Below are 16,781 nucleotides of genomic sequence, written 5' to 3' on the forward strand. Positions count from 1 at the left end.
TTTTGCCACCTTTGACAAAGAAATGCCATCCATCAATTGGTTCGACCGTCATCGTACCCGCTATCTCTTCTCGAACAGCAAGCAAGTATTCAACACCCCCGCTATGTTCAGTTGTGAGACTCAAAGCATCTTGTCTCCTTTTCCAATACCATTTTCCTAACTTCTGCCTTATGAACTCCAGCAGGAACGTAATCGGAAATCCTCTTGCTCGCTTCAGTGCGGAATTAATAGATTCAGCAATGTTGCTTGTTTTTATGTTGAACCTGTTCCCCTTACAATAAACCCTTGACCATAGCCTGACGTCGGCTTTCTCCAAATACGTTGCAAGTTCCGGGTTTGCACTCCGTATCTCAGCCATGTACCGGTCAAAATCGTAAACCGTGTGAGCATAAGCAGCCCCTTTCACCAAGTACATGAGATGTTTCCCTTTAAACTTTTTGACAATGTTATCTTGAAGGTGATAATAACATATTCCTCGGGTTGCCCAAGGAAACACCTTATCACACGCACTTTTAATGGCCTTGTGCCGGTCGGAGACTATCACCAGAGGCTTGTCATGAGATATACAACTAGCCAATTTTGTGAAAAACCATTCCCAAGAAGGTATATCTTCCTCATCCACGATCCCAAAAGCCAATGGGAATATCTGAAAATTGCCATCTTGTGCGGCTGCAACTAACATAGTTCCTCCATACTTTCCACTTAGGTGAGTTCCATCCACCACAATGACCCTTCTCTGATACTTAAAACCTTTGATAGAAGCTCCAAAAGAGAGAAATAGATACTTAAATCTTTTCATAGAATCAAGTTCTATCGCCGTGATAGAATCAGGATTTGCAATGGAGATTTGCTCGAGATATGATGCCAGACGCGAATACCCTTCTTCTGCTGATCCTCTCACCAATCTTTGTGCATATAACAGTGCTCTGTATGAAGTGGTGTAATCAAGCGCCATGCCAAACATGTTCCTCATTGCATCAGTGATATGCTGCGGAGTTATCCCATCAATGATTCCAACACGATCAATGAAAAGACTACCTACATACTTCGGAGTACAGTGTCTCCGCTGAGCGATTCGGTCTCCCGCTGAGCATAAATGTTTTTCCACATACTTTGTTACCCAAAACGTGTTTGTCCCATGTTTGACACTCGCTCTGACCTTCCATCCACAATAGCTAACCGGACATGTTGCCACAACGAGAGTTTTCGTTGATTTGTATAATTTGAAAGAAAACTTACCCCTCACTGCTGCCAACCGCAGCTCTGAAAGCAGAGCACCCTTGCTAACAAAACTCTGGTTGACATAGATACTGGTACCATTCGATTTTCCTCCTTCAATAGCATTTGTCTTAGCATATGTCTTTTGGATTTCTTCAAAACAAATATTATCATCATCTTCCTCGTCCTCATCTGGAACCTTTCCATAAAGACTGTAATCCCCACCATTCTGATCCGTTTCACCAACAATAGAATTATCAGCATCCTCCTCCCCATTTTCCTCCTCCCCATCTTCTTCCCATTCACCAGCTTCATCATTATCACCAACATCTTCTTCCCATTCACCAGCTTCATCATTATCACCAACATCTTTTTCCCATTCACCAGCTTCATCAATATCCCTTTTCTCTGAAACCGTTTCGACCTTGCTGCGGCTTGATACACAAAGACATACTCTATGGGTTTTGAGTATCTCCAGCAAGTTTCGAACTTGTCTATCACTTGTAACATGAATGGGAAGACTGCCTGGAGCCATCATCATTTCTGCTGGTAATGAGTAGCTAATCTCCACACTCACTGTTCTCATGTCCAGGTTATAATCTTCTTGAGCCATTGCAACAAGTTCAGCATGTGTTGAATCTTCATTCAATAAAAACAATCTTCCTCCTTTGAGATCATCAACCACAAAATCCCAACGGAAATCTCTCAACAACCATTCTCCATACACTGCATGTAACTGAAAAATCATCTGCAAATATTCAAAATAAAACACATTAGTAAACATAGAGAAAAGGGAAATGAAGAAGTTCAATAAACATTGCCGCAGACGACTTAGCATTAAGTCGTCCAGAAGACTTAAAGGTAAGTCGTCTAAAGAGGTCACTTTTGCAATTGAAAAAGTCGACTAAAGTCGTCAAGCTTTGTTTGTTAAAAAAAAAACTTCAGACGACTTATATATAAGTCGTCTACGAGAAACGGGCTAGTTTTGCATTTGACCGAATCGTGTCAGATCTTTGACTATTTCTGGACGACTTATAATTCAGTCGTCTCTGGGAAAGTTAAAATTTCAATATTTTATGAAAACTTGACGACTTACACGTAAGTCGTCCTAGGTTAGTTTTGTAATTGAAAAATAAAACTTGAAATTTAACTTTCTCCAGACGACTTAGATGAAAGTCGTCCAGCTAAACGACTTAATTTAAGGTCGTCCGGGATAAGCAAGGTTTGACCAGAAAATTGGGAAAAATTCTGGACGACTTTGCTTTCCCCGGACGACTTTAAATTAAGTCTTCTGAGGGACGACTTTATATTAAGTCGTCTGGTTAAAGTTAAATTATGAAGTTTTATTTTTCAATTACAAAACTAACCTAGGACGACTTACACGTAAGTCGTCAAGTTTTCATAAAATATTGAAATTTTAACTTCCCCAGAGACGACTGAATTATAAGTCGTCCAGAAATAGTCAAAGATCTGACACGATTCGGTCAAATGCAAAACTAGCCCGTTTCTCGTAGACGACGTATATATAAGTCGTCTGAAGTGTTTTTTTTTAACAAACAAAGCTGGACGACTTAATTTAAGTCGTCCGTTTGACCAGAAGACTCATCAGTAAGTCTTCTACATACAGATGACTTACTAGTAAGTCTTCTACGCGAACAGATCTTGAAAAAAAATTCAAATTCGTACCTTAAACTAGGTGAGATGACTTCGTTTGCACACAGGGTCTTCTCCAACCACCCAGAACCTCAAACGAAAGCAACCGTAAGTCAAAACGAAAGAAATATGGCTCTGCAACCATAGCCCATATTTTGAATCAAAAGCTTGAGTTTTTTGGATGAATATAGAGAGAAAGTGAAAGAAATGTTGTTTTTAGTTCATAACAATTGAAACAGAGAGAGTGTAAAGAGATTTACGTGCATTAAAGGGCATTAAAAGCTCCAAACAGTTCGTACAAGGTTGTTGCCACTATTCATTGCAGTGGCAGTATTGTAAATACTTGAAGAAGATGAGGTTGAGACAGTAAAGAAGCCATTTTCGAAAAAAAAAAAAAAAAAATGTTAATGGCATTTTCGTAGATAAAGTGCAGGTGTGGGGTTAAAATCTCAAAAAAAAAAGGAGTCAAAAGAAAAGGTTAGTTTTCTGTTTGACTCCAAGTTTTGAGTCACTTTTGCAAAAAGCCCATATTATATATATATATGTATGTATATTAATACTTTTTTTAAAGAAATTATATACCATATAAAATACATAAGTATTTTAATTTCGAAATTTGCTTTGAATTTTTTTGATAAACATTTTGAACAAATATTGACAACTTAATATTTAGATTTTAAACTTTGCATTGAACTTTTTTAGAATTATAAATTACTAAAACTATTAAACATCCCACAAATTGTTTATTATTATCAGTGATTTAAAATTTTTGTTATAAAAAAATACAAATGATCAAAAATAATATGAGTATAAAATATTTTTTAACAGATGTCAATATTAAAAATGTACTATATATCTATGTTAGTATCATTTAAACTTAATTTTATACCATATAAAACGGAAAAAGTTTTTGTATGAATTAATAAAATTTATCTATGTATTTACACCTATGTTACATGGAAACGGAAGCGGGTACGTGGAAGCGGAAGCGTATGGAAACGCAGAAGCGAGATTTTTTAAAAAATTAGGAAGCGGGTATGTATTGGAAGCGTATATCCATTTATACATATATATATATATATATATATTAAAATATAAGAAAAATTTATAAAATTTAGGACTAAAATTATATGATTTAAACTTATAATTAAATATTTATTCATTTATAATAATTTTGAAATGATTTCATATTAAAACTGTGAAAATACACATAAATTAAGTTTAAAAAAAATCATTATATTAATTATTTTTAATACTTCAGAAATAATTGACACAATATATTTGAATCTATGATATATCTTTAATAAAAACCTCTATGCATAAAGATACTTGATAGTATTAGTTTAAATATTTATATATTTTAATTCTCTCTATTTCATTACTATTAAAATTTAGATTTTATATAAATGAAAACTATGAATTTTAATTTTTTTTGTTTTGATTTATGACATCGTGTTCTTAAAAAAATGTGGAAGCATGATTCCAAAACGGAATTGTAAGCTTCCAACGTGTTTTTAAAGAAAATATTTTAGAAGCCTTTTGGAAGCGAGATTCTGTAAGCTTCCACAAGGTTCTGATTCCGATTCCGGTTCCGAAGTGGGAAGCGGACGTCCGATGAAGCTTCCGTGCAATCTAGATTTACACCTATTTAACTATATACGTACTAGTTACTAAAATTTTAATTATTCAATATATATTTATTATTTCATAATATATAATATGTAAAAACATATAATACATAAAAATAATTTATATATAATATTCATCCAGCGCTTTTAATTTATTTACGTAACCCAAAATCAAAGCCGCTCATATAAAGTAATGGAACGAAAAATCAAAGAGAAAACAGAGAGTACGTAGCTTTATTTACCCGTTACAAAAGTGGGTAATTTTAATTTATGCTACAAAAATAACCTGCTGATTCTTGTAATGTAACCTGCTGATTCTTGTAATGTAAAAGAAACGCCCACCGTGGGGCTCGAACCCACGACCACAAGGTTAAGAGCCTTGCGCTCTACCAACTGAGCTAGACGGGCTTTTAATTGTAGTTTAGTGTACACTAAAATACCCTTAACTACTTTACTGATCTTAGTATCTTACACTCTATTGAACTGTTCTAAATCAACATTGCTTTACCCAAATGAAGAATGCTCTTTTACAGCTAAAATCTATGGATAACACTAGAGTTTCAGATCACGGATTCAAAATATAAAGTCAAACAATGAAAAAAAAAAGGAGAAAGGCGAATTAAAAAAAAAAACTAAAGTACCCTTTATTTTGTGAGTCTTGCTTAGATTGTACTTATCACCTATAAGCTGCTTCTGCTTTTATCACCTTGTAGAAACCAGAACCAATGTGAGGAGTTTCAGGTTTACTAATCCAATTTCTCTTCTCCATTCTGCTTGTTGCTCTTCTTGGAATCCTCCTTAATCTGCAACTCATAAGATAGTAGCATTAAGTAGTGGAGGAGTATATGCAAATAAAAACATTAAGAAACGTATCATCATTATGTCATTAAACTAGGACGTAGAGACCACATTTATGGTTATCACAAGACATAAGCTAGTTGTACAAGTCTCAGTTTGGGAAGTATTTATTTTACCTGTTGAAGAAGCTTCTTTTGTAATCTGTAACCCTGATGGAAAGTAAGAATGATACAACCACATTGTCAATGCTTTAACTAGAAAGGAGAAGTGAAATTACAATATACTCACTTTCACAATATACTCACTTTGTCAGTTCCATAGATGTAATCGCAGTAAGTGAAAACTGAAGCAAAGTTACTCTGGCTTTGTCCTCCAACGTAATGATGGTAGTCATGATACTCAGCTCCACCATAGAATGGAATGTAATTTGTCAGAGTCCATGGAAAATCATATCTACAGCGTAAACATCATATAGTACAATTACTCCAAACGTTGTATCAAGAAGAGATTCAATGGCTTCAATTTGGCGTAAAGCTATCCACAACCATAAGGTTCGAGATTCATCAGACAAATCTCGATGCAATAAAAACAACACCCACCCTTTATTACCTGGATCGAAGGATAAGAAACGAGTTGTAAGGGGGCAACGACGAGGATGAACATCTTCATGACGTCTCTGTAACAACGAAACATGATCGGAGAATGAGTTCTTGACCTTAGGCTGAATGTTGTACCGATCGAACCAGCCTGAAACGGATCGCGAAAGTTCGATGAACACGAGAGGGAGAAGATGAGGAAGAGGAAGAGAATGTTGTGGAGGTAGTAATCTGACCTTGTGGCGGAGTATTCGAACCAAACTGTCTCGAGTCTCGTGAGGTTTCTGCCTCTTCGATGGTTGCATAAGGGATCATTGTTAGATGACGACACTCGTTTCTCGGTGACAGCGACGGCGTCAGATTGAGAGAGAAGAAGAGTGTGTCGTCGTTGTTAGCTGGATTTTGTCTGTTATATAACTGGTCTGGCGAATATTTGGACTGATGACGTGGCGTGATCTTTTTAAGACCAAGTGTGATGTCACTTGACTTGTACTTGTGGAACCGGATCAAACTAAAATCCATTAATATAAGATATTTTCAGGTATTAATATAAACTTTAGTTTTATCAAAAATATATAACTAATTGTATCTTACTGTTTTTAGTAAAAAATAAATTTAGTTTATACTTGTGATGATAATTTTGGAAAGGAAAAAAAAAAATTCAATATGTATGTTTTAGGATCATACATTTGGAGTATATGACAAAAGTTTGATAATTGATGTAACACAGTATATTTCTGTGTGTTTCAAAAAGAAAAAAAGATACAGTATATTTCTCTGTAAAGTACATTGCATGAGTTCCAAATTCTAAACACTCTGGAAATCTCACCAAGTAATCTATCATGATATATGTTTATACAGCCACACATTTTCTTTTTCAGACTTTACCAGGTTCAAATCATTGATTTGAGTTTAGGATATCAATGGACATCAGTGTGAAAGAGATTGTCTACGGTTTATGTAAACAAGAACGTGTAGCTGGTCAAGTGACTGGGGAACAAGATTAAACTTCTACTGGTACATCCAAGAATGCAAGAAACCAAATAAAAAAAAAGTTGAAAAACAAACCTAATTTAGTACACACCAACATAAAACCTAAACCTTGAAAGAGAGAAGTCTAAACCGAAATAAAGAGGATCCACCACTTCTTTTGAGGAAGAAATCAAGTTAAAGTGATGTTAATGTCATTAGAGGGTTTGTGTCTTGGATCAGAAGCTAAAGGCGGTGTCCATGTACCGATCTGGTGAGAAGACGACGTAGGACGGATGGTTCCATGATCAGCTGCATTCGAAGTGGTTGGCATTGGAGACGACATGAAGTTGTGGTTCTGCTTCCTCGGATTCTGATCTTGCTGATTCGTTCCAGCTAAGAAACTTCCAACAACCACTTGAATAGGAGTGGCTGCGACCAGCAAGCCAGCGACTCCACCGCCTACTACACGTCCATCAGGACTAGCTAACGACACGGTCATTCCACCGGTTCTGCTCCGTGTCCCGTCCGAGTCACTTGGCATGAATGATCCCGACAGTGATAATATCTCAAAGCGACCCTTTAGGAAAAACACACATAAACAACTGTAGGGATACGTAATCTGATTATCTTCAAGAAATCATTCGTACCTCGTATGTCAATGTACCACCAGATGAATCGGGCTGACGAAGAGTAACGCTTGAAACGACACCGTTTGCGCAGAGAACGCAAATAGCGAGAGACCCTTGTTGAGAAAACGATATTATCTTCTTCGTTACGTCCTATAACCACCACCAAATCATCAACTACCATTCCATTTTATATAATGAATTAAATATATTAATATATAAATTGTCCTGACCTCGCCTGCGTTCACCGTAATTATATGCGGCGTGAAATTAGCGCCGGCCGAGGAAGGAGCCCATTCGCCTTCAAAAAACCACAACAAAAATACATGTAAATATACTGTATATGTATACGTAGATGGCCATATACGTACGGACAAAACAAAAGTCGAGTTCTAAGTTAAAGAGGTCCCACTTGAAATAGTGGACCTTTTCTTTTCTTTTCTTTTCTTTGCATGTTTTAGCTCAAGACCCAGAAAGATCCGAAAAAAATCTATATCTAACTTTGAAGCCATGAGAACTCAGATTCAGTAACACGATCTAGACAAAAGTATATTTTTAACCATAAAAATTATTACCTAAATTCTCGACTTGGTACTTTGTCCTGATGAAGGAGCTCGGAGTTGTTGCTGGTTTCACTTTGCCGCGTTTCTCAGATGCAGAGAAATCGATGACGTGAGAGGTCGTTGGTGCGGCTGAAGATATCGGATTCGGTGATAGCGCCACCGGTGCTCCGTCGTGTCCGTACTTCCTAGGACGTCCACGCTTCTTCTTCATGGGTCCGCTGGAGAAACCTTCAGTTGTTGGCGGCGGCGCAGTCGGAGCAAAGGAATTTTGAGGAGGAGCGACGGTGGTTGGAGGTGGATTTGAAGTTTCTGACCTCGGAGCCACGTGGAAGTCCGACGGCGCGTTGGATCTCACTACCATAACGCCACCGTCGCTCACGTCGGATGTCCTAACAACTTCTCCGGTAGACTCCATATCTAGAAGATTATTACTTATTTTGACAAACTTAATATAGATTTTGGGACAGAAGATTTAATTTTCCAAATCTAAAGCTTATAAAGCATTCAACAAACTAAAGAAGCAATACCAAAATACGAACAATAACTTTGTAAAAAAAAATCAGATTAAAAATCAAAGAGGAAGAAAATCATTCAGAAATACATGAGAAAAAAAAAAAATTTCTTCTAGGAAATATTGTTTCTAAGAATTTAAAGACTGGTAATTATTAGGATGAAATTAGGAAATGTTTGAGAGGAAAGTGAGGAAAATTAGGTTTATTTATGCTGTATGGTTTAGATGGAAAAAGAAAATGAATATATTTTGATTTTGAATATGGAAATATCATGATTAAAAAAACGTTTGCTTTATATTTTAATATTTCGGTTCAGGCTTTCAGTTCATTTCCTTCCTAACTTTTTCCTTGTCTGTCCGTTTATAATTTAATATTGAATAAATTAAGTAATCTCGAAAAGAAAATGTATGTTTGGTAAAAGGAAATGTATTTAATGGAGCGTTATAAATTATACTACACCTCACAATAAATTTATATTTTAACTTCGGAGAAAATGATATTTTTTGGCATATATAGAAATTCGTGTTTTTAGCTGGAATCCGATGGGAAAAATTAATAAATTAAAAGAGAGAATAAATAATAAATATTAAGTAGAAAAAACTGAAAGTGGGTGATACTAATTTGAATTTCTCTTGTTTTGAATTATATATATATTATAAAAGACAGAGGTGGCCTGCAGATAAGAGTTGTTTATTTCTTTTCTTTTCTTTTTGTCATCAAGAGTTGTTTATTTCATTAGCCGTATTTTATTTTATCACTATTGCTTGTAATGTCTAGATTTTAAATCTAGAAAAAAAACGTAAATAATGTAGGACACAAATTACATGAATACTGTCTTTTAATTTTTGAAGTCATTTTATGCTAAGTTCAAATTTAATTTCTTAGAACATCCTCATGCTAAAATTTCCAATTACACATGTACTTTGTTTTAGTAACCCTCAAAGACTAGCAAATTCTACATTAAATGTCGTTGTTCTTTTTAGATGATCCCAGTGTTTTGTCCTCAATCTTCTCAAAGTTTTCAGTGTCTATGGCCTATGAGGCTATGATTACATAATCTTGTATTGAGTTTGGCATATTCTCGAACAAAACTTACAAAAAAATGAAAAGAAAAGAGGTTTCACGCAATGCATGTTGTTTTTGGTAGAAGAAGTTCGTATCTTTTTGTAAGAAGAACTTCTTGGTTATTAGTTATAACTCTGTTCATTCAAGCTCATACTGTGATTTAGCTAATTTGAAGTTTAACATCATCTAAGAATAGTATAATATCGTTTTAGGTGTAAACATTGGAATTTGCACAAAAGAAATGCTGCCGTGCATCTCTCTCTTTATATTTTTAGTTAAACTCTTTAACGGATATAGTATGGAAAAAAATTCACGGCAACTTATAGGATTAAGCGGCAATTAAATATATACTTTGAAATAAGAAAATAAGTTTATATGTATAAAAAGGTGATTAAACATGCTGGATATTTCCGATCACTGCACTGCGTTTACTTGTTATGCATATAAACCGACTAATCTCGGGTTCGAGTAAATAATTAGTTTTGTTACCGTTGTTCATATTGACCCGCGTGTAACGGCGTAGGACTGAAGTTTACGTATTTGTTAAAGATGTTGAGTACAATTCGTTTTGGGAACAATCGAACACTACATGGACCCCTTTGTATCTAGTCTCGGGCTTCTGCACGAGTTCCTTATCATGGCAGGTAGCGAAAGGACCTGCTCATCTCCAACGAGCTTGACCCGGACTACGGTGCTAATCAAAAACAAAGGCTTTGTTTGGGACCGCTAAAAATAGACCTGGGCATATTTCGCGGATCCGAAGATCCGAACCGGTAATTACCCAGAAAATCGGGTTTCGGATCGGATTCGGTTATTAGAAAATTTTATATGTTTTCTTATGCTTGTGTGCAATGGAGGGTTTTATTACATGTCCCTTTTCTTTTTAATTGTTTTAAGGTTTAGCTCAATTTGCTTCTACCAAACTAACTTATGTCACCTTGAGCACTAATTTTATGATAAAAATTAAAAGAGGAGTATGTTTACTGTAACTGAATATAGATTTTTCTTTGTCAACAGTATTAGTTTACTTTATTTGTCTTTCGTTGTAATCTTTTCACATGTTTAGCTCACATTGATATCTACCAAACTAATTAATGATATCTTCAATTATAAGCAATTTGTTCTAATATATAGATATACACACATATTTTATCATTTTCTTTGCCGACAATTATAGTTTGCCACTTCATGTGCTAATATAAACACACATTAGTATATGATAAAATATACAAGGGAAATATTTTTTTCCGGTTTGGTCTACTTTATTGTTTAAATAATTTAGAAAATGGAAGTAATCATGAATCATAAGTATTTATAATTTATATTCAAAACCGAATATAATGTAAATCGGGACCACAAAAGCATTGACCCTTATAGCTATATTAACACATCTAATTTGTCAAAAGCAATAAGATAATTAAGAAAATAAAGATTAGATAAGAACCACGTATTAGTAGTATTATTTATTTATTTCTTCCTGTTGGAATACATTTATTTTTTATAAATATTCCGATGTGCCTTTTTCGGCAATTTTGTGTTTGTTCAGAAATCCACAGTCTTCCTCTTTTGATCTTTAACAGCAAATCAAAATTAGTAGAATGCGAACCAATGACAATTAAAGTACAAAATTCTAAGGCAACAAGAAGGAACCCTAATTAAAGGTTAATATTAAATCTTTATATTTTAATATATTCTTTTCCAAAGTGTATAATTTGCGAAAGTCATAGGTTTGTATTGATGTATGTATAATTTATTACAATAGAAAACCGTTTGTCAGAAAAAAGAACTGATTTGTGCTATACTTATATCTAGTAGTAGTACTATTATTTAGTTTTAGTGCTATTTATTTAGTTTAGAGGTGAATGTTTGGTTTCAAGTTTCGACTATGTGTTCTGATCTGATTGTTGAAGTCTCGAAGCCATCATTATTAAGACACTGTGACACGAAATAAGATTAATACTAAGATATTTTAATAGTACATGTTATTCTAAAATAGGTTATCCTTTACGTCCTAACCCCTGACGTATCGGCAAATGGCAGTATGTAATAGTAATACCATGTGAATACAAGTGGTCAAGTATACTAACTATATAAAATCATCGGCGTGCGATTAAAAGTTTATTAAAATTATTTTTCATATCCTGTGTTAGAGATTTAAAATCTAAAAACCATTTCATAATTTTTGTTGACAGGATATACTTTCTATTTTGAAATCAACTATTTTACAGTAAATATTTTAATCTAAATTTTATTTGTTTCTCATAATAAAATTTTTATTTGTTTCTCAGAATTCGAATATAATCCAGTTTTGTTGCTAAATATCAACTATATGTCAACAAAACATTTGTATAGATAACGCACATACATATACATATAAAAAAGTTAACAAACTATGAACTAATGTAATAATCGGCTCAATGTAATTTGTTTGGGCCACAGAAGCCCTATGTAGTTACTACTGTTTATCAAATTGTAAAAGTATGTTATTTATGTAATAAATATCATTATTTATCAAGAACAAAACGTATAAATATTTTTATCATACAATAGTTCGAACCTCTATAGTAATACGGATAACGAAACTAATACAAACCAGTGAATTTATTTATTTTATTTATAAAAACAGGTAAATTAGTCATTAACACATGATACACATCATTAAAATCCATTTCAACCCTTATATTAGTTTCATGAGTTATTGTTTTCGCTTTTTTAATGTATCTAATTTTATGTCCAGTTATTTCTTTTAAAGAAGAAAAAAAAAACAGAATAACAGAGTGTGTGGAGTTAAAATGCGAACCCGAATTGTTTTCTTTTTTTTTTGTCAAAAGCGAACCCGACTTTAACCGGCGGAATTAGGAAGCATCTCAGAAAGAACCGGTTAGTAGGGGTTTCGGGTTCAGAAGTCACGTGGTTCGCTTTTTTCGTATATATTGCTTAGCTGTTTGCAACTTTGCATTTAAAGACACAGTAAAGTTAGATCCTTGATAGATTCTTTAAATTTCTTTTCGGATTGTTTTCTCATTGGATGAATTATAAGGAACTGTGCACATATTAAATGTTTGTTTCGACGTTTTTCTAGTTATACTGCATGCTTTTCGAAAGGTAATACTCTCTTCTGTTACCCGAAATTAAGATTTTCTAAAGCGTTCACGCTTATTAAGAATTCAATAAATATTTATAATTTTTTTTTAACTTTATTATACACTTTCCAATAATTTTTCACCAATAAAATTTAATCAATTCAAATATTTTCATTTAATGTTTCTTAAAAATATAAAAAAATATCTTAAACATATAGAAAATCTGTCGTTGTGGAACAATTAAAAATCTAAAACATCTTATTTTTGGATCGGAGGGAGTTATCATTAATTCAAACATTTTTTACCAACGATAATACTAACATTTTTAATGTAATCAATGTCATAAACATCAAAATTTATTTGATCTGTATGGAATAATTTAATGTGTAAAAAAGACATTCTTTTCTTATAACACGGAAAGGACTCAGAGCAAGGATTATGCATCACCGTAGTTGTCATTAACATACGTGGGTGTTGCATCATGGAGACGCACGTCCATGGCCAATAAGTCTTGCACAATTATTCTTATACAAATAATTCTTTATTGGTTTGTAAAGCTTATCTTCATCTTGAAGAAATATGGTTGTCTTTTTATAACCATGCTAAGAGATCACATGAGAACGAGATTCATAAAACAAAACAAACTAATAAGAGTAATCACATGTAGGACCAGCTTGTCTCCTTGCGTAAAACAAACCCCATAAACTAACTTCTTATTTACATAACACATTGACTTACTATTGACAAGCTAATGTTCTTAACAACCATAGGTTATATAATTAATATGTACAGATAAAAAATAAATGTACCAAGATCTACCTAACATTCTTCTACTACCAATTGGTCCAACAAGAAGACCGACCACCAATACTTTAGCTAACTTCTCACCCCCTTTATGTACAATAACAATACCAAACCACAAACCAAATCCATTACCGGTTGACAATCTGATCCAAATACACCAATTCAACCGCGTGGGTTGTTAACAAACTCGAATGAATAGGTATATATGACTCGTTTAGTCAACCGGTTTAGTGTCCTAAAAATATGATTTGACCAAACCCAATTGGTATAGATTTCTCATAACTAGACTCCCAAGTGATAATAGTACTGCCCCTCCTCCAATGCGTGCTTGGTGATGTTGCTGCTCTTGTTTTTGTTCTTCCTTCTCAACTGTTTCTCGGCAACTAAGCGGGAATGATTCTTTAACACTTATATCATCGATTCCAATCTTCTCTCTAATTGATTTGATTATCTCCGGATCTATAAGTTTACCATTTGCATCTGTCACATAGAACACATTCCTTGCTATACCTTCTTTAGTCGATATCTTGGCTCTAGCAATGTTTAATCCGTTCTCCCTCAATACTCGTGTTACTTCTGCCAACAATCCAAGTCTATCTGTAGTGCATAGCTCCAATCTCACACCCTGCATAAAGGTAAAAATAAATCAGATACTAAACTGATCATTGAAATTGTGCATTGTTTCATACCTTAACCGTTCTTCTTTCAATCGCAGCTTGTAGACATTGGATCAAACGTTGTCTCTCCGGTTCTGAATTAACCGGGTTTCCATCACTATGCCTCACATAAAATTCCAAAAATGCCGTTTCTCCAACCGTTCGAATCGCGGCGTGGAACACAATGTAAGCCATGTCCGTTAACGTGCAAACAACGTCAAACAAAAGCTTCAACCGATCCTTGCACTGCAAGTTCACGACCGAGTAACCACGTTTCTCAAGATTTTGTACGGAAACGACCGGAGATGTCTCGGAATCAAACTTCTTCTCGTAGTCACGGTCCATGAACATCCTCTGATGCAACCTCCTCTCCATATGAGTATTGCCACCATACGAAACGCATGTCCTCGTATCATTTTGGTAACCATCGTCTGCTTTTAGTAAATTATGTAACTGCCCTTCTACCCGTTGGACACGGTCGGAATCTCCGTCGATGGGAGTCCCGGAGCTACCGTCTCTAACGTAGATCATCGAGGCAATCCTACCGTTATGCGTCCATGCCTTAGCCTCAACAACATCACAATGAAGATCGGCTAGAACAGCAAAAACCTCTGAGAGTAAACCAACTCTGTCTGTTCCGGTTAACTCTAGAGCGGTTAAACCGGTGTACCCTTCGCTTTTACAGTAATGAGACGTCTCGATCGACTGTAAATATTTTTAAAAAGAGTGTTACCCTATTAACTTGTAACATTCACAAATGAATGGTGTGGTTAAATGGTAACTTAGATTTACCTTTTCAATGTAACGGATTAGGTTCTCGTCAGTTAATTTGTTTCCATTAAGATCGCTGACATGAAAAACTGAAGAAGCGAAAAAGAAGAAAATCGAATTAGCTAATTATTGTTACTTCCTAAATTAGTATAATTAGCGTAAGATTAGGGATAATTACCATCCATGTTCCATTTTCCGTCAGAGGAAATGTAAGCTTTCTTAATCCAGAGATTCATATCGGTGAGAAGCTGTACAGATTCAAGCAATATCCCTGGACTTCTTGCGCTATCAATCTAACAAGAAAAATCAAATAAATGAATTAATTATTATAAATCATTTTGAAATGAAAAGGAAGAAACAGAGGAAGGTAGCGTGAGGGTAAAAACCTTGACGACAGTTGAAGTAGGGCAAACTCCATTGTCAATCACGACCCTGCAAGTGACCAAAAAGACAGTGACCCTTTAACCTCAATCTTTTGTATGAATCAAACAACCAAAACATTACAAATTAAAAATTACCAATAATTTGACTTCTTAATATATATTATACACTAATATATTAGGGTAAAGCCAGGAGATGACAAAGATAGACTTCCACGCAAATTGGATATTTTTCTTTCTTCACCAATTCATCGAGAATGAAGAACCTTATACTCGTTTCAGAAAACTCATCATATGATAATCAAAAAATAACAATTTTGTGAAATTGTTGGATTGGTTAAATATGAAAACGTTAACAGAGAATTTAAGTTTTGAATGATTAGAAGAAAAAGAGGTTAATATCTGGGAATATGATCTTGTTTTTTTTTTGGGTTTAAAAGATCTTGATTTTTCTTCAAAGAAGATGATTATGTTTCTACATAAAGATTTGAGTTCAATAAGAAACAAAGAAAGAGTAACAGAAAAAATAAAAACCTGGGCATGTTCATCCGTACAACGAGCTTCTCATATTCATTAGAGCAATCGGATAACTCCATCTTTATTCTTCAGCTCTTCTTCTTGCCCTTGTTACAGAGAATAAATCCTTCAAACTATATCTCACAGCCTCTCGGAACACCCTTTTATATTTCTTCTTCTTCAGATGTTAGGATGAAGCTATCATTTAAAAACAATTCATGTGTTTGCACAGAGTCGCTCTTTCTCTCTGTCTAAAAACCACTCTGTCTTCCTCTCTCCTCTTATGGGGCAGAGCTAAGTCTGGCTTTAATAATAGGATAAGAAAATAAATGGTAGTAATAAGAATAATAAAATATCCACGAGGCGTTACGACCGGCTCTTGAAAAATCAAAACAGACGCTGACCTGTTCCTGTTTTGGATTCGTCTAGGGGCTCCCATAGGAAAAAAAATCTAAACCATTAGAATTTTCAAAATTACTAATCTTCTTATTTGACTTTCCTTCCTGTCTCCTTTCCACCCATCTGGATTCTTACCCACTTTCCCTATTTATGTTCCTGTCCTTTATTTTCACGAACATCAGGAAAAGAAAAAGAAAAAGAAAAAATACAATGGCTTATTGACACAAAACATTAGGTTAAGAGATTGGTTATCAATGGTTTAATGTTGACGTAGTCAGGTTAATCTTTCATGCTATGTAAATATGTATATAATCAGAACTCTGTATTTTACTTTACACTTGAGTTGAATAATACAGTAACAAACTTTCTTCTTTCGCTATATTTTCTTGATCGTAATATGGTTAAGCTATTAGCTACCATTCTGTATTTTTGATTGTTTTAGCTTTGATCATCGTTATTCTTCTTCTTTATGTTTATCTATTTTCTTATTGGCAATGGTTTCATTCTAGAAATTGATGAGAAGATCAACAGAACATAAGAT

General features: G+C 34.3%; 3 protein-coding genes and 1 non-coding gene across 4 annotated transcripts; all 4 read right to left on the reverse strand.

The window, feature by feature from the left end:
- Window positions 1-4,065: 4,065 nt before the first annotated feature.
- Window positions 4,066-6,415, reverse strand: LOC106442631. The gene is made up of 5 exons (XM_048764335.1): window positions 6,130-6,415; window positions 5,789-6,044; window positions 5,603-5,750; window positions 5,474-5,506; window positions 4,066-5,302 (listed from the first exon to the last, which is right to left on the reverse strand). The coding sequence occupies exons 1-5, from the start codon at window positions 6,413-6,415 to the stop codon at window positions 5,246-5,248; spliced, it is 780 nt and encodes a 259-aa protein (XP_048620292.1). The 3' UTR covers window positions 4,066-5,245.
- Window positions 4,835-4,907, reverse strand: TRNAK-CUU. The gene has a single exon. It is a non-coding gene; the product is annotated as a tRNA-Lys (tRNA).
- Window positions 6,416-6,829: 414 nt separating the features above from the next.
- Window positions 6,830-8,792, reverse strand: LOC125590074 (AT-hook motif nuclear-localized protein 2-like). The gene is made up of 4 exons (XM_048763032.1): window positions 8,067-8,792; window positions 7,725-7,792; window positions 7,513-7,644; window positions 6,830-7,442 (listed from the first exon to the last, which is right to left on the reverse strand). The coding sequence occupies exons 1-4, from the start codon at window positions 8,467-8,469 to the stop codon at window positions 7,056-7,058; spliced, it is 990 nt and encodes a 329-aa protein (XP_048618989.1). The 5' UTR covers window positions 8,470-8,792; the 3' UTR covers window positions 6,830-7,055.
- A 4,616-nt stretch (window positions 8,793-13,408) lies between these two features.
- On the reverse strand, window positions 13,409-16,155 carry LOC125590075 (ACT domain-containing protein ACR7-like). Its single transcript, XM_048763033.1, has 6 exons — window positions 15,860-16,155; window positions 15,332-15,377; window positions 15,124-15,238; window positions 14,967-15,034; window positions 14,208-14,879; window positions 13,409-14,143 (listed from the first exon to the last, which is right to left on the reverse strand). The coding sequence occupies exons 1-6, from the start codon at window positions 15,919-15,921 to the stop codon at window positions 13,754-13,756; spliced, it is 1,353 nt and encodes a 450-aa protein (XP_048618990.1). The 5' UTR covers window positions 15,922-16,155; the 3' UTR covers window positions 13,409-13,753.
- Between the last annotated feature and the right edge of the window lie 626 nt (window positions 16,156-16,781).

Source organism: Brassica napus, chromosome C7 (genome assembly GCF_020379485.1).
Source record: "Brassica napus cultivar Da-Ae chromosome C7, Da-Ae, whole genome shotgun sequence".
Classification (NCBI taxonomy): Eukaryota; Viridiplantae; Streptophyta; class Magnoliopsida; order Brassicales; family Brassicaceae; genus Brassica; species Brassica napus.

Bases quoted from the DNA above. Each gene is read 5' to 3' on its own strand.
- LOC106442631 (XM_048764335.1), bottom strand. From the start codon at position 6,415: ATGGATTTTAGTTTGATCCGGTTCCACAAGTACAAGTCAAGTGACATC. The intron at 5,507-5,602 runs GTGAGTATATTG...ACTTTCCATCAG, and splicing joins ACATCTATGGAACTGACAAA to GGTTACAGATTACAAAAGAA. The intron at 5,303-5,473 runs GTAAAATAAATA...TATGAGTTGCAG, and splicing joins AAAAGAAGCTTCTTCAACAG to ATTAAGGAGGATTCCAAGAA.
- LOC125590074 (XM_048763032.1), bottom strand. From the start codon at position 8,469: ATGGAGTCTACCGGAGAAGTTGTTAGGACATCCGACGTGAGCGACGGT. The intron at 7,645-7,724 runs GTCAGGACAATT...TGGTGGTTATAG, and splicing joins TTACGGTGAACGCAGGCGAG to GACGTAACGAAGAAGATAAT. The intron at 7,443-7,512 runs GTACGAATGATT...TTTTTCCTAAAG, and splicing joins GTGGTACATTGACATACGAG to GGTCGCTTTGAGATATTATC.
- LOC125590075 (XM_048763033.1), bottom strand. From the start codon at position 15,921: ATGGAGTTATCCGATTGCTCTAATGAATATGAGAAGCTCGTTGTACGG. The intron at 15,239-15,331 runs GTTTTTACCCTC...TTTTCTTGTTAG, and splicing joins CTACTTCAACTGTCGTCAAG to ATTGATAGCGCAAGAAGTCC. The intron at 14,144-14,207 runs GTATGAAACAAT...ACCTTTATGCAG, and splicing joins TTGAAAGAAGAACGGTTAAG to GGTGTGAGATTGGAGCTATG.